We start from the raw sequence: 23194 nt of genomic DNA, 5'->3' as shown, positions 1-23194 counted from the left end.
ACTCCTTGCTCATGAAATTGCAGGAGCTGCCTGAGTCCAACAGCGCCTTTATTTTTAGGGGGTGTCCATTTTGCAACTCTAGCGACACTTCAATCACTAGAGCAGGTCGAGGAGCTTCTGGCACTGGCACTTGGGGAAGGGGCACTTTCACTGCTCTTTGGCCTGGCTGCAGTGCCCTGCTGGCAACCAGGCGTTGGCTTTTACCTGCTCCGTTTCTCCCTGCTCTTCCCCCTCAACAGTTCCCACCATCCCTTGCCATTCCTTCCTCTGGGGGCAGACTCTGGCAAAGTGGCCTGGCTGTTGGCAGAGATAGCATTTCCGGGGTCCCTTTCCCTCCTTCTTCGCCCCCTCACTGGGCTTTGAAACTGCGCGCGCGCGGGCTGTTCCGATTTCCATCGGCTCTGCCGGCGGGAAAGCTGGCTCAGGAATGTCTGGAATGCGTAACTCCTTCCAACGTTCCCCTCTCCCTTCCCGCCTCTCCAAGGCTCTTGCCTCCTGGCGCGCTCCAATGGTCAGCGCAGATTTGGTCAGCTGATCCATAGACACCGCCCTGGGGCTCCTGGCCAGCTCGTCTTTCACAGCTGAAGAAAGACCTTCTTCAAATAGCATCGGAATGGGTGCTGCCGATAAATCCCACCCCAATCTGTGAATCAGCATGGTAAATTCAGTCCAGTACTCACGGACAGATCTGCTTCCCTGCTTGCAAGCCATTAGCTGTCTGCGCACTACCCCCTCCTCAATATCGCTGGAGAACATGATATCCATTGCACGAAAGAATTTCATAGTGTCCTTCAGGATATCGTTGTGCGTTGCCATCAGGGGTCGAACCCAATCTCGCGCCCCCTTCTCAAGATGCCCAATTACGAAAGCAACTCGGGATTCCTCATCAGGGAACTCATCAAACTGCACATTCAGGGCATATTGCATTTCAGTCCTAAAGGCATGGTAATCCTTGGGGTCCCCCCCAAACTTCTGCACTAATCCTGGTACCTTTCTGGGGAACTGAGTGGTTCTCCCCTTCTTGTCTGCATCTTGAGCCCTCCTCTCCTCGAGCCTCGCCGTCTGCAGTGCAAGTTGGACCTCCAATGCTCGGTATCTGTCTTCCAAGCTTGGACCAGCTCCACCCCCTGCGGCTCCGGCTCCTGCTGGGTCGCTCATGATGCCTTCTCCTGCACAGGCAGCGTACAGAGACTGTCGGACTGCTGTCAGGGGATGATTAGCTGCTTGTGCTTAAAATAGTGCCCCTTCAGAGTTTGTGCGACCCCACAAACCTCTGTGTGTGACAGAGCTCCTCAGACATGTCTGCTCTAGTCACTTGTAGAGTCCGACAGTGGCTGTCTGCGGAAGCGCTTCCAGCAAAGAAGTTCCTTAACGGAAACGCGTCTCCTGGACTCACGACGTGACAGCTTCCGGCGAAGCATAGGTCTCCCTGCAGTTGCTTCTGACACCTCCCCGCTATTTTCGCTCGAAGTGTCTCTCACCCCTTTCTCTCCCCTTCTGCTTCCTGCCTGGGCTGCTGCGTCTCTCTCAGCATTACTGAGATCCTCCTCCAGAGACCCCGCGCTCCCCCTGCTGGTCCCTGCTTTGGCTGTTGACTCTCTCCCAGTCTCTGGGAGCCCTACCACTTCCCTTTCCTCCGATGTCAGTTCCCTGACATCTGGCTCCTGTGTTGGTGAACTAGCCTCCTTCTCAGGGGAGTCCCCTGTCTCCTCCCTGGTGGAGACGGTGTGCTCTGTTGCTTCCAAGAAGAGCTCCAGCTCTCTAATTCTTTGGAGCGTAGCTACACGTTCCTCCAGTTGCTGGACTTTGTCTTTTAAAAGGGCAATCAACATGCAATTGCTGCAGGTAAAGCTGCCTGCAACCTTTGGCAAGATGGCAAACATTGCGCAGGAATCACAGGCGACTGCAGCTGTTCCCTCCCCTTCCATCTTGAGATCGTGTCGTTGGGGGTGGCTACAGAGGTCCTCCATCATAAAAAGCTTGAGGACAGGACAAATAACTCCCCCCCCCACACAAAAAAAACCTAGGTCTCCCCCAACAAACGTTTGAAAGGAACGGTTTGGATTCTTAGATCACGGACTGCAGTTTCTTGAAGATGGACTTCTGGCAAGTGATGGGCTGCACCTCACAACGGTTGGGAGAAATGTTTTTGCCAAAAATCTCAGAAACCTCATCAGGAGGGCTTTAAACTGACTAATGTGGGGGAGGGAGACAGTGCTCCTGAAGGTAGGAGTCTATCAATTAATGAAGATGATCATCCAAATGTCATAGACCAAATGGAGCAAACAGCACGCGGACCTAGTGGTGGGAGGAAAAAATCCTTAAATAAGAGACACGGGGGAATGATTAATGGACTTCAATGTCTGTACACTAATGCACAAAGCATGGGAAATAAACAAGATGAGCTTGAGCTCTTGGTACAGCAAACTAAATATGACATAATAGGCATCACTGAAACCTGGTGGGATAAGTCCCACGATTGGAATGTAATAATGGGGGGATACAATCTATTTCAGAGAAACAGACCAGACAAGAAAGGAGGAGGAGTGGCGTTATATGTCAGGGATGTGTATACCTGTGAAGAGATCCAAGATTTAGATCCTCAAAGCAAAAGTGAGAGCATTTGGGTCAAAATTAAGGGAGAGAAGAATAACAGAGACCTCATTGTGGGAGTTTACTATAGATCCCCAAGCCAAACGGAGGACATAGATGATGCCTTCCTGGAACAGATGGCCAAGCATGCAAAAGGAAGGGAGATAGTAGTAATGGGGGACTTCAATTACCCGGACATTTGTTGGACGTCAAACTCAGCCAAGAGCATAAGGTCAAACAGATTCCTCACTGGCCTTGCAGACAACTTCATTGTCCAGAAAGTGGGAGAAGCAACAAGAGGAACAGCCATTTTAGATCTGGTCCTAACCAATGTTGATGACCTGGTTAGTGGGGTAGAAGTGGAAGGATCATTAGGCGCGAGTGATCATGCTCTTCTGAAGTTTACTATACAGCGGAAAGGAGCAGCCAAGCATATTAGGACTCAATTTCTTGACTTTAAGAAAGCCGACTTCATAAAACTTAGGGAAGTGCTGGGTGAGATCCCATGGACAGTAATACTAAAAGGAAAGGGAGTTCATGATGGCTGGGAGTTTGTTAAGAGGGAGATACTAAAAGCACAACGTCAGGCAATACCAATGAGACGGAAACATGGAAGGTGCCTAAAGAAGCCAGGGTGGCTATCTAAAGAACTTTTAACTGAATTAAGATTAAAAAAGGATGTGTACAAAAAATGGAAAAGGGGGGAAACCACCAAAGAGGAATTCAAACAAATAGCCAGCACGTGTAGACACAAAGTCAGAAAAGCTAAAGCACAGAATGAACTCAGGCTTGCTAGAGAGGTTAAAAGCAACAAAAAAGGCTTTTATGGGTATGTTCGTAGCAAAAGGAAGAACAAAGAAACAATGGGGTCACTCAGAGGAGAAGATGGTGAAATGCAAACAGGGGACACAGAAAGGGCTGAACTACTCAATGCCTTCTTTGCCTCAGTCTTCTCCGATAAAGAAAACAATGCCCGACCTGAAGAATTTGGAGCAAATGATTCAGCAAAGGAAACACAGCCCAGAATAACTAAGGAGATAGTACAAGAATATTTGGCTAGTTTAGATGTATTCAAGTCTCCAGGGCCAGATGAACTGCATCCAAGAGTATTAAAAGAACTGGCAGATGTGATCTCAGAACCACTGGCAGTCATCTTTGAGAATTCCTGGAGAACAGGCGAAGTCCCGGCAGACTGGAGGAGGGCAAATGTTGTCCCTATTTTCAAAAAGGGGAAAAGAGAGGACCCAAATAATTACCGCCCAGTCAGTCTGACATCAATAGCAGGGAAGATTCTGGAGCAGATCATTAAGCAAACAGTCTGTGAGCACCTAGAAAGGAATGCTGTGATCACCAATAGTCAGCATGGATTTCTGAAAAATAAGTCATGTCAGACTAACCTGATCTCGTTTTTTGACAGAATTACAAGCCTGGTAGATGAAGGGAACGCAGTGGATGTAGCCTACCTTGATTTCAGCAAGGCATTTGACAAGGTGCCCCATGATATTCTTGTAAAGAAGCTGGTAAAATGCGGTCTTGACTATGCTACCACTCAGTGGATTTGTAACTGGCTGATTGACCGAACCCAAAGGGTGCTCATCAATGGTTCCTCTTCATCCTGGAGAAGAGGGACTAGTGGGGTGCCACAGGGTTCTGTCTTGGGCCCGGTCTTATTCAACATCTTTATCAACGACTTGGATGATGGACTCAAGGGCATCCTGATCAAATTTGCAGATGACACCAAACTGGGAGGGGTGGCTAACACCCCAGAGGACAGGATCACACTTCAAAACGACCTTGACAGATTAGAGAACTGGGCAAAAATAAACAAGATGAATTTTAACAGGGAGAAATGTAAAGTATTGCACTTGGGCAAAAAAAATGAGAGGCACAAATACAAGATGGGCGACACCTGGCTCGAGAGCAGTACATGTGAAAAGGATCTAGGAGTCTTGGTTGACCACAAACTTGACATGAGCCAACAGTGTGACGCGGCAGCTAAAAAAGCCAATGCAATTCTGGGCTGCATCAATAGGAGTATAGCATCTAGATCAAGGGAAGTAATAGTGCCACTGTATTCTGCTCTGGTCAGACCACACCTGGAGTACTGTGTCCAGTTCTGGGCACCACAATTCAAGAAGGACACTGACAAACTGGAACGTGTCCAGAGGAGGGCAACCAAAATGGTCAAAGGCCTGGAAACGATGCCTTATGAGGAACGGCTAAGGGAGCTGGGCATGTTTAGCCTGGAGAAGAGGAGGTTAAGGGGTGATATGATAGCCATGTTCAAATATATAAAAGGATGTCACATGGAGGAGGGAGAAAGGTTGTTTTCTGCTGCTCCGGAGAAGCGGACACGGAGCAATGGATCCAAACTACAAGAAAGAAGATTCCACCTAAACATTAGGAAGAACTTCCTGACAGTGAGAGCTGTTCGACAGTGGAATTTGCTGCCAAGGAGTGTGGTGGAGTCTCCTACTTTGGAGGTCTTTAAGCAGAGGCTTGACATCCATATGTCAGGAGTGCTCTGATGGTGTTTCCTGCTTGGCAGGGGGTTGGACTCGATGGCCCTTGTGGTCTCTTCCAACTCTATGATTCTATGATTCTATGATTCTATGATCTTTTTTGTTGTTGTTATTGTTTGAGTCTAGATAGAGAATGAACTGGTGTCCTGCCAACGCTTTAACAAGACTCCGGTTTCTCCTTCTCTCTTTTTTTAATTTTTATTGGGTTTTCACAATTTATATAAACACACTCAATACAGACATACAAACACAAAAATAAACACGTATAGTTTCAAATCCTTAATTTCTTAACCACTTTCCCTGACTTCCCCACACCTCCCCTTCTTGCATCCCAATTCCATAATTAACTCAGCAAGTTCTTATCTCCTACTTTTACCTTATTAATATTTTACTTAATTCTTCTTAATTAACCAAATTTAACTTATAAACCTCAATTAAACAACAATACCCATCTTTTACCTCCTTTTCTGAGGTCGACCCAAGTTCCCTTCCACAAATTTCCCAATTTTTATATTAATTACAAAACAAAATAACAAAAAACAACATATAATTATACACCCTTTGGATTCCAAAGCTCTCACCCCCCCTTTCCCAGTTTCGATCCCCCAAAAATGTCCATCAGTCCATCAACTATCAGCCTGGAGATCTCACGTCCGAGGCTCTTAAATCTCTTTCAGTCCCTCTCTGCCGGTTTTGTTGGTAGTCCTTTATGATAAACATCAAATCTCGGAGAAGCTCTGTCCCAATGGGGTCTACGTTTCTTCCAACCAGACCTCCGTATTCAAAAGTGGAGCCCAAATCATATTTCTTCTTCCTTTTAAGTCCAAATGTCCCAAATGTCCCAAAAGCTCCAACTTTCACCTTGATCAAATTTGTAATCCATAGATCTTCCGATCTCCCCATAGGGGGATCTCTCCAATCATTCTCAAATTCAAGCCAAATTTTCACCATCCAGATCTTGTTTCCTTTATAATCCATTTTTTCAGGCCTCTGGTTGTCTTTTTTCACCTGCAATGTTTCAGCTTCTCCTTCCCACTCCTCTGAGTCTGCCCATATCTCTTCTTGTTCGGCTGCAAGATTTTCTTGAGTAAAGTCCTTGGCACCATCAACAAGATTATTTACTTCAGAATTCAAGGTCATAACATCTGTGGTCAGAGCTTCACTCTGATCTTGTAATTTTCCCAAGAGAAAGAACATTCTATCCAGCTCAGCCTGTAATTTTCCATCTGCAGCCATTGTAATGTCTCAGAACCCCCTCTAGAGGGGTTCTGGTTACTTAGTATTCTTTCTCCAACAGTCTGGTTACTTTGTTTTTATTTTTTCTTTATTTTCAAGCGACTTAAAGTCAAATGTATCAAAAATAACCAGCAGAAATAACAAAAAGCAATTTTTTCTAACTTTGACAGCTCGTTTGACAGCTGTCAGAGTCTTTGTATCTCCTCAACAGGCACTCTCACGGATCGCTCCCGGCTCCCGGGGGGTTGCACATCAGCTCCTTAAAATCAGATTTTATCCGCCAGCAAAATACTTATAGTGCCAAATCGTGGAATTAAAAACTTTTGTCTCACAAAGAGAGAGATGGTCTTTCGACCTTAGTTATCCGATTCTTGCTTTAAATTGTCTACAAGACGGGGGGCGGACTTCCTTTTAACGCATCCCCCGGTCGTGCTGAATTTAAAAATAGGATTTTTAAGTCCAATTTCCGTACTACTCACGGGTTGTTACTTTTGCAGTCCAAATGTTCAAAGGAAGAAGTCAGCGCTCTCCGGCCATGGCTCGCGGCTTCACTCCATAGAAGAAGCGGTCTACTCACAGCACCACGCCACTCTCCGTCACCCACTCCGAAGCCTTTAAAAAGGCTTCTTCGTGGGTCGGGGAGGGCGCAAATGGTGCCCACCGAGTCACCAAGTCCACAGGCTTCCGCGCCTGTGGTTTCTGAGGGTCCCCGCGTCGCCGTGGCGGCAGGACCCGTCTTCCACGAAGCCGATTCCCTCCGGAGCTCGGAGGGAATCCACCATTAGCCGATCGCGCTAACCCAGAAGTCCTCCCGGTTTCTCCTTCTCGGTCAACTCTCTCAATAATGATCTGGTGTCCCGCTAAAGCCTTGGCAGATCTTCAAAGTCCAGGTCTTCCCATAGCAGTACAGTGAAAGTTTGATGCTTTAAATCCATTTCCATTTTCTCAGTTATAATTTTCATTGTAATCCATAAATATAATTTGTTCTCTCTCTTCTTGCCTTTTATCAGTTTATTAGCATTCAAGGGATGGGTGGGTTGCGAAATCATTTATGTAGCAAACATGATATATATAAAGAAAGGGTAAAGGCTCCCCCCACATACCGTATTTTGCATCAAAGGAAGTCTTTTCAATTCAAGTCGTAACGGCTTTGTAGCTGTTCCAATTTAGCAGTTTGTGATTTTGTCCCATCTATTCCAGCATGTGTCTGTATATTAGTCCTAATTTCACTCCAATAAAGTGCCTTTGCTTCATTAATGGCTGAGTAGGGAGCTTACCGATGGGCGAAGTGCCCCAGGTCCTGTGGTGAGCTTGCAAGGACAATTACCCTCAAATAATCCTTATTTATTCTTTGCTAATGGTCTCCGCTACTGTGGGAGCAGCATCCATTAAGGCAGACAGGAACCAGAAGGAAAGGTCTCCTAGACCTTCAATAAAAGATGGCACTGTGCTTAGAATGCAAAACTAGGATTGCAGGAGCCCCAGGTTCAAATTCCTGCTCCGCCACCCAGTTGACTGGGTGAATCTTGCCGCCTGCTGAGGCTGAAATAGGGTAGGGAACCATGAAGGGCCCCTGAAGGGTGTGGGAGAAATGCAGCACATAAATATATAACGGTAGTGTGGAAGAGGGAACTATGGCAGACACCGCCTCTTATTACTGAGCCATGATATGTGATGCTTGCTAAATTTCCCCTGGATAAATAAGGTATTCTTATATTCTATATGTCGTTACCCCATCTTTTAAATTGTCTTTGGAAACATTGTTCAGGGTGGCTTGAAAGTACCTGGGGTTAGATACTCACCATTCACACAGGTGATGAGAGAGGCAATGGCTGGCTGAATGGCAGAACCGTTCAAGGCTGGGTACTTGCTGAGAAAGGATGAGGTGGCCTGGAGCAAGTCAGCCAGTCTAACCTCAATTGGATCTGAGAGGGCATCGCCTGCAAACAAAATAACAGCAGATAAACGTGTCTTATTATTTCTATCTCTGATTTTATTGGGTTGTCATAACATAACTTAATAAATAATAAACATTTAATTCATTAATTTTATTACATAAAATTTATATACCGCTTAATTGTAAAGAAAAAAGAAAAAACCTTCAAAGATAAATTTAAAAACATAATACTTTTAAATGTACTAAAGTTAAAATGCTAAAATATATTAAAATTCACATCAGCATTTCTAAGCATCAGGGTAGGCTTGCCAAAACGAATTCCTCCAGCAGGCAGCCAAGAGAATGAAGTGCAGGTGTCTGTTGAATAGCAACAGGCAGGGAGTTCCACAATGGAGGAGCTGCCACACTAAATGAGCGAGTTCTTATCAAGGCAAAGAGGATTCGTAGTGGTGTCAATTCCGCTGATGGAAGCAGTTGAGGGGGCACATTTGGGGGAAGGCAAACTCGTAGGCAAACGGGTCCCAAGTTGCATGCAGCACCTTCAACCTGGTGGCAGGTGGGCACAGGCATCCTGTGCGGACAAGGCCTCACTGCTTGACATTGAGAGTCTCAGGCTCTGCCTCCTGAGCTATCCCGTCCTTGTTCAATATTAAATCAATGCATAACCGTTGTTGTCTTTTCCCTTTCTTTACTGTGTTCCCTGTAGTAGAAATGGCTTTGTGCAGTGCTTTTTCTTTTTAGGTGCAACAGCCATGCAAGGGTGAGGCTGGGATTGAAGGACGCATGTCTGCTGCATCCTTCTTATGCCACCCTGCCAGCCCTGAGCTGCTTTGTGAGGCTGGGTCTGATCTGAATGACTCACACAACGAATCATTCAGATCAGATCCCAGCCTTGCAAAGTGGCACAGGACCGGTAAGGCAAGATGAGGAGCCAAACGCACAGTTCCCCCTCAAAAAATGCACCCAGGGCCATCAGCCTGGCAGCGTCCCCCCTCCCGGCACTATGCCCCTGACTTCTGATAGAGGAAGAGGCATTCCTCCAGGTATCTTAGTCCCAAGCATGGGTGTAGCTGGGGGGGGGGGAGGTGCCCCTCCTAAATCAAGTAAATAATTTTTTTTTTTTAATATGTGATATTTATTAAGTTTTCAAAGGGGAAAAAATTACATAAGTAAAAAGAATAGAGAAAAAGACAAAAAGAAAAAGAAAAAAAGAAAAATACAAAATACAGAAAAAAGATACAAAACATTTAAAAAGAAAACACATCAATCTTTCCATGTCATATATTCATATCCTTGCTTCCCTGACCTCCTCACACCTCCCTTTTTTGTATTCCAATTTAGTTAGTTGATTCAGCAATTTCTTTCCCTCTTTGTTTTTATCTTAATCCTTTAACTTAATATAATATAACTTTAAGTTCTCACCTGTTAATAATCCATTTTTCATACCCCTTTAAAACATTACTGCTTAAACCACTTAACTTCATTCTGACATCATTCTAACATTCATTAATTTTACAATATTTCTGTAAATAGTCTCTAAATTTCTTCCAATTTTCTTCCACCGACTCTTCTCCCTGGTCTCGGATTCTGCCAGTCATTTCCGCCAGTTCCATGTAGTCCATCACCTTCATCTGCCATTCTTCCAGGGTGGGTAGATCTTGCTTTGCAATAAGTATTATTGCTGCTGTTGTAGCATACATAAAGAAAGTTCTGTCCTTCTTTGGCACCATTTGGCCGACCATGCCCAGGAGAAAGGCCTCTGGTTTCTTCAGGAAGGTATATTTAAATACCCTTTTCAGTTCATTATAAATCATCTCCCAGAAAGCCTTAATCCTTGGGCATGTCCACCAAAGGTGAAAGAATGTACCTTCAGTCTCATTACATTTCCAACATTTATTATCGGGCAAATGATAGATTTTTGCAAGCTTGACTGGTGTCATGTACCACCTGTATATCATTTTCATAATATTCTCTCTTAAGGCATTGCATGCCGTAAACTTCATACCTGTGGCCTATAACTGTTCCCAGTCAGCCATCATTATGTTATGTCCAACATCTTGTGCCCATTTAATCATAGCAGATTTCACCGTTTCATCCTGTGTATTCCATTTCAACAGCAAGTTATACATTTTTGACAAAATCTTAGTTTTGGGTTCTAACAGTTCTGTTTCTAATTTTGATTTTTCCACCTGGAAGCCAATTTTCTTGTCCAAATTGTATGCCTCCATTATCTGATAATAATGAAGCCAGTCTCGCACTTTGTTTTTTAATTTCTCAAAACTCTGCAATTTCAGTCTATCTCCCTCTTGTTCCAGAATTTCCCAATATTTTGGCCATTTGACCTCCATATTGAGCTTTTTCTGAGCCTTCGCTTCCATCGGTGACAGCCACCTTGGGGTTTTATTTTCCAATAGGTCCTTATATCTTATCCAAACATTAAATAATGCTTTCCTGACAATATGGTTTTTAAATGCTTTATGTGCTTTGACCTTATCATACCACAAATATGCATGCCATCCAAATAGATTATTAAAACCTTCTAAATCCAAAATGTCTGCATTTTCCAGAAGTAGCCATTCTTTCAACCAGCAAAAAGCTGCTGATTCATAGTAAAGTTTAAGGTCTGGCAGGGCAAATCCACCTCTTTCCTTTGCATCTGTTAGTATTTTAAATTTAAATCAAATAAATAAATAAATAAATAAATAAATAAATAAATACTTAACTAACTGACCAATCACATCACAGATTACTCGGTTTTGCCCCCCCCAACAAAGAAACACACACCCCCAAATAAATCCTGGCTATGTCCATGGTCCCAAGTACCATAACTTAAGACTTTAAAGATACGCACCAGCACATTGAATCTCACAGAGGGGCATTAAGCTGCTTTCACTTTTCACGCCACATTTGTGTGTGTGTGTGGACCACCATCAGCAAAGGGAGATTGTCTCCTCTGCACGATATTCTCTGCACTTGGAACTTTACAATGGATTGCCTCCCACACTGCAGAAGCAGTATTCCACTCAGGCAACAGGACTTTCTGTTCTGCCCGTGCTTCCTCAAAATCTACCCTGGAGCATAGCTGTCAAGTGTCACTTATTTGAAGGGACAGTCCCTTATTCCAGCGCCATGTCCTGCTGCTGTCCCTTATTGATGGGTGTCCCTTAAATGTCCCTTAAATGATGTCCCTTAAATTTCAAAGGAAGCAGCTCCTCTCCCTCCCTCCCTGCCGGCCAGGGAGGAGGGAGGCTCCAACTCTGTTGCTTGGCTGTGTTGCTCACCCAATAAGAAGTCTAAGAACGACTGGGGGGTGGAGCTTGCATGCCTTGTGTGTGGCTAGTTAATGCGAGCTAAGGGGTTTTTTGAATGCTGGACGCCATTTTCTTGCATGTGCTACTGCAAACTTTGCAGTGCAAAGCCAGGCCGGGGAGCCATCTTAAGTTGAGGCTGCATAGGCCTTGTGGTGCATGTGTTTCAGATTCTATTCAGTTGAACCTCTGGTTACGAAGTTGGTTGGACAGTTTTCTCGAAGCTACCCAGCATGAGTTTGACCAGACTGCAGGAGGACAGGAAGACTGGAGTGCCTAGAACAGGTGAGGCTGCAGGTCCCTTATTTTGGCTGCTGGTCCCTTATTTTCAAATCTGTAAGTTGACAGCTATGCCCTGGAGGATCTCTTAGGGTTGCCATATGTCAGGAATTTCCCAGACATACCCAGGATTCAGTTGTTGGGAACAGCATCCAGGTGCAAATTGCTGCTATGTCCAGGAAAATCTGGATGCATGGCAACCTATATTGGAAGTGGCAATTTTTCCTAAAAATGAATTAGCCTAAACTAAGATTCTGAGGGTGCATGGGCGGGGCCTGGAGGTGAGATGAGTGGGAGTCTGCTGCATGAGTGGAGGAACAGCGTTGGCTACAACTCACTCTCTTTGTGAATTTGTGGTTTCCAGATGTCTGCTGGCCAAGATAACATGAATGCAGTGGGACAATTGTTGGGGAAGGAACCAGGACGAAGGGGTCCTCAATCATTTCCAAACCCAGAGATTATGGGAGACAAAACAGCCTTGGGATATTTCCAAGAGAGAATAGTTGGGGAGGAGAAACTAATCTCACAGCCTAATCATCGGAAATATGCTGCATTGTGGTCAATGGGTCTTACTTTCAGCTAGATGTGGATTGGATTATAGCCATAGAGATAATCCAACCAGGACACTGTGAAATGGCAAACCAAAGGCAGCTCAATGCAAAATAGGGGCTGCCCACAGATAGGCATGCAAATCATGGGATCTCCACAGTCATTTCCTCCTGGCCCCACATCTTCCTAGCAATAAATGGGGATCTTGGTCAGAGGTGCCACAGTCTTATGCAAAGTCAGAATGCAGCCTCATGTGCATTACACAAGGTTTGCAGCCGCTATGTGTACAAAGTAGGAATGAGTGAGGTCAAAGGTCAGATATTGCTTATGTTTGTGGTCAGGAGGACAGAATCTGAGCCTGCTATCTAGTCTTTAAACTAGAAATGCCAGCAACAACAAAAAACCTGGCTGTTTGGACTTCTGGACACATTAAGCAGAGGTTCTACTATTGAACTATGATCTTCCTTTGCAGATAAATATAATAAGTGTGGATGTAATCCAGCCTCCACACTTTAAAGCTGTGCTCAACTTGGCTCTGGATGTTCAGCCCAACTTAACAGGATGCTGGTTGAAGAGGATGCAAATTTGGTTAGTCTGGAAACAGGGTTCGCTGCTGCTGAGCGCCATCTGGTGAGTTTTCTCACAGGCTGCACCAGCCGCCTTGGTCCTCCCAAAGGAGGCATTCGAGAATGCACTTCTCTTTCAAAGCAGAAATACATAAATTGTTGGATTATTAGTTCATCATGTCACGGAAATAGCTAGGGCCCTCCATGTCTATTTAGGGTATCAATGTACTATATCAAGCACCTACTGACTCACCCATGCCTGCCATTTGCATTGGGGCAGCAGCAGGTCAGCTCCTGTTCACTCTCATGCACTCTGGATCAGAACTGCAGCAGGAGCAAAGGGCTGAAGCTCACACCAGGGTCCTGATTTGGATTGGGGTGGGAGGTGGGAATCATGCTTGCAATGCACTTTGAAAAAGTTATTCACACAATTCCCTGTTTAGCCTGGCCCTCGTGGGGGTTGCTGCTGGTGTTCCGCTGCAGCTTAGTATGTTTGTTGCAAAGATTGCATTGTGACTAAAGCAGTTCCTGGTTGACTGTGGAGCTTCAGATGAGGCGTAGAGGCAGCAGCAACCTATTATAACAGGCAGTGCTGTAGTTACAGGAGTGAGGAATAGCCGGAAGCTTTCAGAGGGGTGCCACTGAGGTTCCACGCTGTGTGTGTGTGTGTGTGTGTGTGTGTGTGTGTGTGTGTGTGTACGCAAATGTGCACGGGTGTGTGTACCAAACTGGGCCTATGATCCGAGTGAAATAAAGCCTAGTTTCACCCCTACATATTTAGACAAGGCTTTTCTGTCTTATGACCATTTCCTGAGTGTTAATGATCTGAGGTTGCAATCACTTACTTAATTGCTTCTTACCTGGGAGAAAGTTCCATTACAGGACTTACTTCTGAGTAGACCTGCATAGGACTGCACTGTTAAAGTCTAGCGCTCAGGGAACATGATGTTTTGGATTTCTCCCAGCACAAAGATTATGACTCTGTGAAGAGGAGTTGGGGGGGGGGGAGAGCAGCAAACGTGCCACAAAAACCACTTGTCTCTTGTACTGATTTGGGAATAATTCAACATGCCTTGAACAGTTCTGGCTGGGGTTCCTACCTGAATAAAATATGGGAGGGCGGGTCAGTAAGCCCTGCCCCACATAATTGATCACAAGATGTGGTGCACAAACACCATTTGAATGGCAATGCCCTTTGGGGGGAGGACTAGCCCCATCAAATATTTTATTGGGGGACTGAAGGGACCTTGTCCTCTGGGAGTTGGCTAAACATACCTTCAGTAAGTGGTTGCCCTCATTAGAGTCCCACCATAAGCTCAACAATCAATCTGGAAACATTTTTGTAGTGATCTTTGCCAATACTGCCTTAATATATTTTGTTGCTTAAGGGGAAAGATTCAAATGACACCCTTGACCCATTAATTAACATGGGGCACAATCCCAAAGAAGGTTACAGTACTTTTCAACAAACTTAATTTAAATCAATGGGGTGTCAGTGGCCGCAAGAGAGTAAAAATGACCAACAGTTGGCAGTGCTAATTCCTGGAATTCCTAGGCTAGGATTCAGGCATTAGAAGATGGGAGTTATACAGCAGTTGACCGCAACCCAATGCTCAGTTAAGTGCATTTAAGCCTATAGATTTTCATTGACTTAACTGCACTTAAGTTTGCATTGGCTTGCAGTGTAATTAAATTTTTAGCTGTTTTAACTAGACTTCATTCAAGAGAATATCTTGAGAGTGTGTTCTAACAACTGGTTACCACCCTTCAGAAATAGGGCAGGACAGCCACTTTAATTAATCATTATTACACATTAATACAGATGATTCAGAAGTCTCACATCTTTTCTGCATTCTGATAAATGCTCAGGGGTGTGAATAATTCTTGTGCTTGACTTTAAAAACAAACAAATTAGTATTAACTAGAGTCAGCATGCTGACCATGGGTATAGTGTTTAGCTTGATTGTGAGGACCAAATATTAAAATCTTCAGGGTGTGCAACCTCATTCATTCCCATTGCCTTGTACTGCATCAGCCACTACCGGTTAAAATGCATTTTCTAAAAGTTTAAATTTATAAAAGATATGAGAGAAAGTACTCACTGAAGATATATTTCCTTATGTGTATTACCATGTGTATTACCCTAGAGTGGAAGGTTAATAGGTGACTGACTAATCAATGTAAATACAAAAAAATGCATTTTGAGTGGGATTGCTGCATAGTTCAGTTTCTGGACCCAAATTTTGCACACTGTTTCCACCATCACTTCTCAGGCACTGTCCCCAGACTCAGCCCTGGCACACCTGTCCCTGGAGCCTGGTGCCAACTCACCAATCCATCACACACAAATCTCTTGAGTTTATGCTTATTGCCGCAGTCAGAATGTCAGTGGCTTCCCATTGGAAATCGGACTCACCTCCTTCCTAAGAGCAGCTAGTGAATGGGACATTGCGCTGTCAGAACACCTGACACACAAACAGAGAGTCCTAAGTGGTTCATCAAAAATAGACCACTTTTATGCAACTTAGCTTTTCTCCTATGTTAATTGATCCACACAGCCCACTAAATCCCCTGCTCCACAGATTACTATGTGGAGAGGCTTTATTGAGAACTAATTTGATTCACCTTTTTCTTCTTATATGTGATAATTGTATGTGGCATTGCATTCTCAGTTGTCTCCTGGTTTCCCTCTCCCCTCCATATTTTCATTTCCTTTTTCTATTTTTATTTTGTACATTCATTATTTTTACTGCATTTTGTATGTGCTTGTCAGTAACCATTCTATATGAAAAAATGACCATAATAATAATTAACAGATTGCCTCTACTAAACGTAACAGTTTTTAAAATAAAAAACAATATATTCCTCAAAAATTGTATTTTGAGATGAATGTTTGAAAACAAAGTCTGAAGATTCATTGCAGAAATGGAACAGAAACAGAAGTAAAAAAATCATGCAGAAAACGGCAGAGAAGGGAGGCAGATTCACCCCTCCCAAGCTTAGCTAACTCCCTGGCCCTTCCAAGTTACTTGGAGGAAGTGTGAGATGACTCACAAATAAATAAAATGCTTCCAATACTTGCCATCTTGCTGGAAAAGTTCCCGGAAATGCTGGAACTGTTTGTCCATTTCTCTGAGATGCGTAGTGACCTGAAGCAGCTGGTTGGGGCAGAGAGTCACACATCCCATGCCTTCCCCAGAGGTGGATGTCTGCACAGAAGCCCAAACAGCACTCAGGAAACCTGAATCACTGGCTAAGAGCCCATTGCCCAGTGGTGACTGGCTGCCATTGCAAGGGCAGGTGGAATCATTGTGGTCCCTGGCCTTATTCATGTTCACCCCTCAGAGCTTGGACACAGATGACAAGTACCACAAGCACAACTGCCTTCGGTGCTAGAGATTCCCCTGTCACGTGCCTCCCTTGAACAGCCCACAGGCTTCAGCATTTGTTGTAAGACCCCCCAGCATTTGTTGTAAGACCCCCAACTATTTCCTAGGCATCCATGGTCTTCATCCGTGAATTGTCCTCAGATTCTGAAGGCACACGACTGCTCTTTTCCAAGGGCTCAGCGGTTCTCCCAGTGAGTCAGAGTTCTTCAAGTGGGGCTGTTGCGAAGATGTCATGACTGGGAGGGGAGTTCCAGAGGCACTGATTGGGAACAGTTAAGGCACAGGTGCCTTAGAATAGTCGTAGAATCATGCCTTGGCATAGTCTTCGAAAGGTCCAGTCTGACAGTTCTGTGGAACACACACCCAGCACTAGAGAAGGCCCTTCATTTCCCAGAGACAGGTATTCATTCCTCTCTTGAAAATGGCAGGAGCGAAATGGTTTTCCTTTCTTTCTTCTTGGAGAGCTCTGTCAGATTCTCGAGCTAAGGTGTGCCCTAGATTGAGGAATGAGGTCAGGAGAAAGGATTCTCGTTCGCTGTTGGCCTCATCACACAAGAGGATGTACTAAAGTCATTGCCTGAAAGCTGTACCCCAGGAGAGTCTTATGCGTCCAGCGGAAGTCTGCGTCTCCTTTCGTTTAAACCAGGTCCAAGGACGCCAGACTCAGAAGTGCTGGTACATGTCACATGTCTGTGAGGAATCATGGATGAGCCATTTGGGTTACAGGGTGTCAGACAGGGCAGATTTTCCACATTCCATTTGCAGGAGTGATGACATTGGAGGCTTCCCGGAGTGTCTCTGCCCAACATAGGAGGAAGCAATCCTCCCACCTTTCTCTCTTTTATTAACTATTTCCTACCTGAAGGCCTTGTATATGTTTTCTAGGGAGTCTGATTCAAAGCCCCAAGAGGTGGAACACGAGCCTTCTCAACGAACGGAGGGTAATGGCATAGGGTTGCCTATTTCCACCCACCAGCCCTCAAGGCCCTATTCCTGTACCTTTAAAAGCAGCCTAGCAAGTATAAATTTAATGTGGCAGAGAAAAAAGTGAAGTGCCTAGGGCAAGATGGAAGTTGTGAATTAGGTAATCCCCTAGTTGAAATCAGCAATCTACTCTCTTTCAGCTTCAGGCCCTGTATCTCCAATATGGGGATAATACTACTGGCTTGTCTTACAAGGTTGTAATAATTTTTGTGGTTATATGTAAAGCACTTTGAACATTCTCAGGTACTAAGAAAATATTATGAATGCCAGTGTTTAAAGCTACACTAATAATACAAATGCTACTTTTCAGTATCTATAATCTTTGAGAATTCTTGGAGAACAGGTGAGGTTACCTGCGGACTGGAGTTGGGCAAATTTTGTCCCCATCAAAAAGGTGGGGGGGAAAGAAGACTCAAGTAACTACTGAGTCAGTAATCAATACCGGGAAAGGTCCTAAAACAGATAATTCAACAGTCGGTCTGTGAGCACTTAGAAAAGGATGCTGTGATTACTAAAACCCAGCATGGTCTTAGTGTATCTTAATAATAATAATAAATTTTTATTTATACCCCGCCCTCCCCAGCCAAGACCAGGCTCAGGGCGGCTAACAACCAATAATAAAAACAAGTTGATTAAAATACAATTTAAAAGATTAAGATACAACATTAAAACATTAGGGTGCAATCTCTTCATAGGAGGAGAAAGGAAAAAGGAAGAGGGGGAGGGAATCAAACTGATTCTAAGCCAAAGGCCAGGTGGAACAACTCTGTCTTACAGGCCCTGCGGAAAGAGATCAGACCACGCAGGGCCCTGGTCTCAAGAGACAGAGCATTCCACCAGGCTGGAGCCAGTGCTGAGAAGACCCTGGCTCTGGTTGAAACTAATCTAAGTTCCTTAGGGCCCGGGACCTCTAGGGTGTTGGTAAATATGGACCTTAAGGTCCTCCGTAGGGCATACCAGGAGAGGCAGTCCCGTAGGTATGAGGATCCTAGGCCGTGAAGGGCTTTAAAGGTCAAAACCAGCACCTTAAATCTGACCCTGTACTCCACCGCGAGCCAATGCAGCTGGAAAAGCACTGGGTGAATATGCTCCCGTGGCAGAGACCCTGTGCGGGGCCTCGCTGCAGCATTCTGCACCCTCTGGAGTTTCTGGGACAGCTTCAAGGGCAGCCCCGCGTAGAGCGAATTACAGTAGTCAAGCCTGGAGGTGACCATCGCATGGATCACTGTGGCCAGGTTGGGGCGGGAAAGGTAAGGGACCAACTGCTTGATACGGCAAAGGTGGAAAAACCTGCGCCTCCATGGAAAGGGAGGCATCAAGGATTACACCCAAACTCTTAACGGAAGGCAATGGCACTAATTGGGCCCCCACAAGAGAAGGGAGTTGGTCCCTCATCCCCATACCATCCCGACCCAGCCAGAGGACCTCTGTCTTCAAAGGATTTAGTTTCAATCGGCTCCCACGAAACCATCATAGAATCATAGAATCATAGAGTTAGAAGAGACCACAAGGGCCATTGAGTCCAACCCCCTGCCAAGCAGGAAACACCATCAGAGCACTCCTGACATATGGTTGTCAAGCCTCTGCTTAAAGACCTCCAAAGTAGGAGACTCCACCACACTCCTTGGCAGCAAATTCCACTGTCAAACAGCTCTTACTGTCAGGAAGTTCTTCCTAATGTTTAGGTGGAATCTTCTTTCTTGTAGTTTGGCTCCATTGCTCCGTGTCCGCTTCTCTGGAGCAGCAGAAAACAACCTTTCTCCCTCCTCTATGTGACATCCTTTTATATATTTGAACATGGCTATCATATCACCCCTTAACCTCCTCTTCTCCAGGCTAAACATGCCCAGCTCCCTTAGCCGTTCCTCATAAGGCATCGTTTCCAGGCCTTTGACCATTTTGGTTGCCCTCCTCTGGACACGTTCCAGCTGCCAAACATCTGGTCAGTGTGTCAGGGATCGAGTCGGTATGGCCATCCATCAGCAGATAGAGCTGAGTGTCATCAGCATATTGGTGACAACCCAGTCCAAAGCTCTGGATAATCTGGGCAAGGGGGCACATAAAGATGTTAAAAAGCTTCGGGGAGGGGATTGCGCCCTGCGGCACTCCACACACCAAGGGGTGACGTGATGACATCTCCCTCCCTAGTGCCACTCTGTCCCCGACTAGAGATAAAAGAGCACAGCCGTTTACGGGCTATGCCCTGTATCCCCCTCATCGGTGAGGCGGTGGTCCAAAAGATCATGATCAACCATGTCAAAGGCTGCTGACAAATCTAAGAGAACTAGCAGTCCCGACCCGCCTCGATCCAGTTGTCTGCGGAGATCATCTGTTAGGGCGACCAGAGCCGTCTCGGTCCCAAAACCAGGATGAAATCCAGACTGAAATGGATCTAAAGCCAATGTTTCCTCCAGAAACCTACCAAGCTGTTCAGCAACTGTTTTCTCAATTACCTTACCCAGATATGGGAGATTTGAAACTGGGCGGTAATTGGATAGATCTAAAGGATCTAGTGAAGTTTTATTTAAGAGCGGACACACCATTGCTTCCTTCAGCTCCCCTGGGAATATCCCTGTGCCAAGGGACAAATTGATAATTTCAACCAGGGGGGTCCGCGCAATATCTGGGCACGCCCTAATCAGCCAAGACGGGCACGGATCAAGGAGGCAGGTGGTGGGCCTACCAGCTTGGATGAGTCTATCCACATCAGCAGGGAGTATCCGATCGAAATGGTTTAACACTGGACCCAAAGACAGTCAAGGGGCCTCCAGTTCTGTCACTGTATCTAAATTGGCAGGGGGGTCACAGCGGAGCAACAGGACTTTCTCCGCAAAAAAGCTCGCAAATGCCTCACAGCTGTGGGTCAAATGCATTTACTAACAGCAGTTCTCCAAGGTTCAAGACACTCCCAGCCCTGTCTGGAGATGCCAGGGATTGAACCCAGGAGCATCTGCATGCAAAGCACAGTTACATAATTTTGTCACAACAGAGAGTGAGATGATTACCATAGTATTTGGTGGAAGATGAACTGCAGTGGAATGGATCCAGTACTGCATGTCACAAACACAGGGCGAAATAGAAAATGATGCCTTCTTACATCCCTTCTTAAAGTGTTCCTTTAAAAAAGATTTAGTGAGTACACCATTCTTAGTTTATACACTTCTTAGCATGCCCTCACTCCTTAGTCATCTTTTTTCTCTACCAACCAACAGTTGCAAACAACTTAGTGTCCCCTGTACCTGGTTCAGGAAAGCAAGAGAGAAATGGTCATAATAAATTAATAAAAACACATTCTTGTAAGGAGGATCTGCGCATGTCTGTGTGTGGTGCAACACAGAGCACCATGGCAAATCACATGTCTTCCATGAGCTATCAGAGGAAAGCCAGAGCGGAGTCATAGGTTGGCAGACGCCATGCCTCTCAAGCAATACTTTTCCCAATGTGGTACCCCCCAGAAGACTTTCTGGTCTACAACTGCCATCAGCCCAAACCCGCAGGGCCAACGGTCAGGGATGATGGGAAGTGTGGAAGGAGGGCACCAGGTGGGCCAAGACTGATGTTTGCCACATATTTCATCCTTGCACAGCTGCTTTGGTTTCAACAGCCAGCATATGGAAAGGGGCCAAGTCAGATGAGAGCCTTGGCAGGGGGTGAGCAGGGCTTTAGCACTTTGCTTCTGCTCAGATCCCAATTGGAATAGGAATACTCCCCACACTCCACCTGCTATTTGCTGAGGAATTAAAGCTCAGAAGCAAAACTAAACCACTGATCTTTCTTTTTTCATAAGCAGCATATGTTTGAAAATGTTCCCTTCTCCTTTTTATGCCTTCTTTGGTGATGCCGTATTTTGTTTGTGCACTTATCTATCATTTTTTTTTAAAAAAGTTTATATACCACCCACTCAGCTTCAAAGTCATTTAGGAGAATCGTAATTTCAAACAGAACCACAATAAGACAAAAGCTACAAAATCAGCAGTCGACCAATGACACAGTAGAAAATAAAACCTGACAAAGCAATGCCTGTTGAAAGCCATGGTATGTTTTTTACAGATTGATAAGAAGAACCTGAAGTTTCTAGTATGAATGTGTTCCACAAGGAAAATGCTACCACACAGAAGGCCTTGCACCAAGTGAATGTTAATTTGGCTTTACAGTAATTGTCTGAGCCTAAAGCAAGTTGTAACAGAATATTCCAGTGATGGAACAGGGAGAGCCATATGAAAGCAGACACTACTGTATATAGTAAGCAAAAAAAAGCACACCTGCATACATTTTTTTAAATTTATGCATTGATAACTTCCGTATTGGACTACTGTAATGCGCTCTGTGTAGTGCTGCCTTTGAATCATTAAAGTTTTATTATAATTAAGTGGTATATAAATGTTAGGAAATAAATAAAAGACAGTTCAGAAGCTGCAACACCCGTCCCCCAAATCCTGCACTGGTTGCCTATTTGCATCCAATACCAATTCAAGGTGCTTATGTTCATGTACAAAACCCGACATCATTTGGCTTCCCTGATAACTGAAGGAGCACCTGTAAGATCAACAGAGGAGGCTTTTCTGGTGGAGCTGGCACCCCTTAAAACTCACAGGGCAGTGGCACATAGGAAGGCTTTCTCTGTGGTTCCCTGCCCATTTAGGGACTCCCTCCCGTTGGAGGTGCATCTGGCACCACCATTGTACTTCTTTTGCCGATGAGTCAAGATACACCTCTTTGCCCAGGCTTTTGGGAGCAAATGAGTCATTTTTGACTGAGTAGTTCTGCTGCTTCTACACAGTAGCACTGTAATCCCTATTTTGCTTTAATTATGGTTTTAAGTGATGTTTTACTGACATTTAATATAAAAAAAATCCTTCCTGTAGCACCTTAAAGACCAACTAAGTTAGTTCTTGGTATAAGCTTTCGTGTGCATGCACACTTCTTCAGATACACAGATATTTTGACTATGGCAGACCAACACGGCTACCCATCTGTAACTGACATTTAATATGTTGCATTGAATGTATGAACATCCTGGCACGCTGCAGTCAAGGAAGGGTAGTAAATTCAAGCAAACAAATCCACATGGGCATCTTCTGCTATTCAAGTGGAAGGGGCAAATGCTAGACACAGTTCCCAGGAGCCACTGAAAATCTGCATGAACAACCCTCATCCACCAGACTCCCACAGTCTATGCTTTCACAAGATATTGTCCACACACTTTCATGACTATCTTCACAGTCATAAAGGCTAGAATTTTTTTTTTTAGAAAAGTAAAAGGCACTTAGATTTTCAGAAGCCTGAAATCTGTTCTCAGTAACAATTTCTGTGCTTGTAGGTAACAATCATTATCCTGCACACAGGCCATGGGTTGGGAAGAGTTAAGCTCACCTACAACAAAGCTACCATGAGAAGAATCATAGAATCATAGAGTTGGAAGAGACCACAAGGGCCATCGAGTCCAACCCCCTGCCAAGCAGGAAACACCATCAGAGCACTCCTGACATATGGTTGTCAAGCCTCTGCTTAAAGACCTCCAAAGTAGGAGACTCCACCACACTCCTTGGCAGCAAATCCCACTGTCGAACAGCTCTTACTGTCAGGAAGTTCTTCCTAATGTTTAGGTGGAATCTTCTTTCTTGTAGTTTGGATCCATTGCTCCGTGTCCGCTTCTCTGGAGCAGCAGAAAACAACCTTTCTCCCTCCTCTATGTGACATCTTTTTATATATTTGAACATGGCTATCATATCACCCCTTAACCTCCTCTTCTCCAGGCTAAACATGCCCAGCTCCCTTAGCCGTTCCTCATAAGGCATCGTTTCCAGGCCTTTGACCATTTTGGTTGCCCTCCTCTGGACACGTTCCAGTTTGTCAGTGTCCTTCTTGAATT

At 44.9% G+C, this 23194-nt stretch overlaps 1 protein-coding gene across 3 annotated transcripts in view; it reads right to left on the bottom strand.

The window, feature by feature from the left end:
* Nucleotides 1-18605, bottom strand: part of GMIP (GEM interacting protein) — a 108791-nt gene extending 90186 nt beyond the window's left edge. For 2 of the 3 annotated variants that reach the window (XM_082207891.1, XM_082207895.1), the window contains exons 1-2: nucleotides 16032-18605; nucleotides 8153-8290 (exon numbers count right to left, since the gene is read on the bottom strand). In XM_082207891.1, the coding sequence (XP_082064017.1) occupies nucleotides 8153-8290; nucleotides 16032-16281 (388 nt within the window). In that variant the 5' untranslated portion in view covers nucleotides 16282-18605. The remainder of the gene's footprint in view (nucleotides 1-8152; nucleotides 8291-16031) is intronic. The other variant, XM_082207892.1, reaches the window with a different exon arrangement.
* Nucleotides 18606-23194: the final 4589 nt, after the last annotated feature.

Source organism: Podarcis vaucheri (assembly GCF_965113315.1).
Source record: "Podarcis vaucheri genome assembly, chromosome: 2".
NCBI lineage: Eukaryota > Metazoa > Chordata > Lepidosauria > Squamata > Lacertidae > Podarcis > Podarcis vaucheri.
This window is presented reverse-complemented; position numbering and strand designations above follow the sequence as displayed.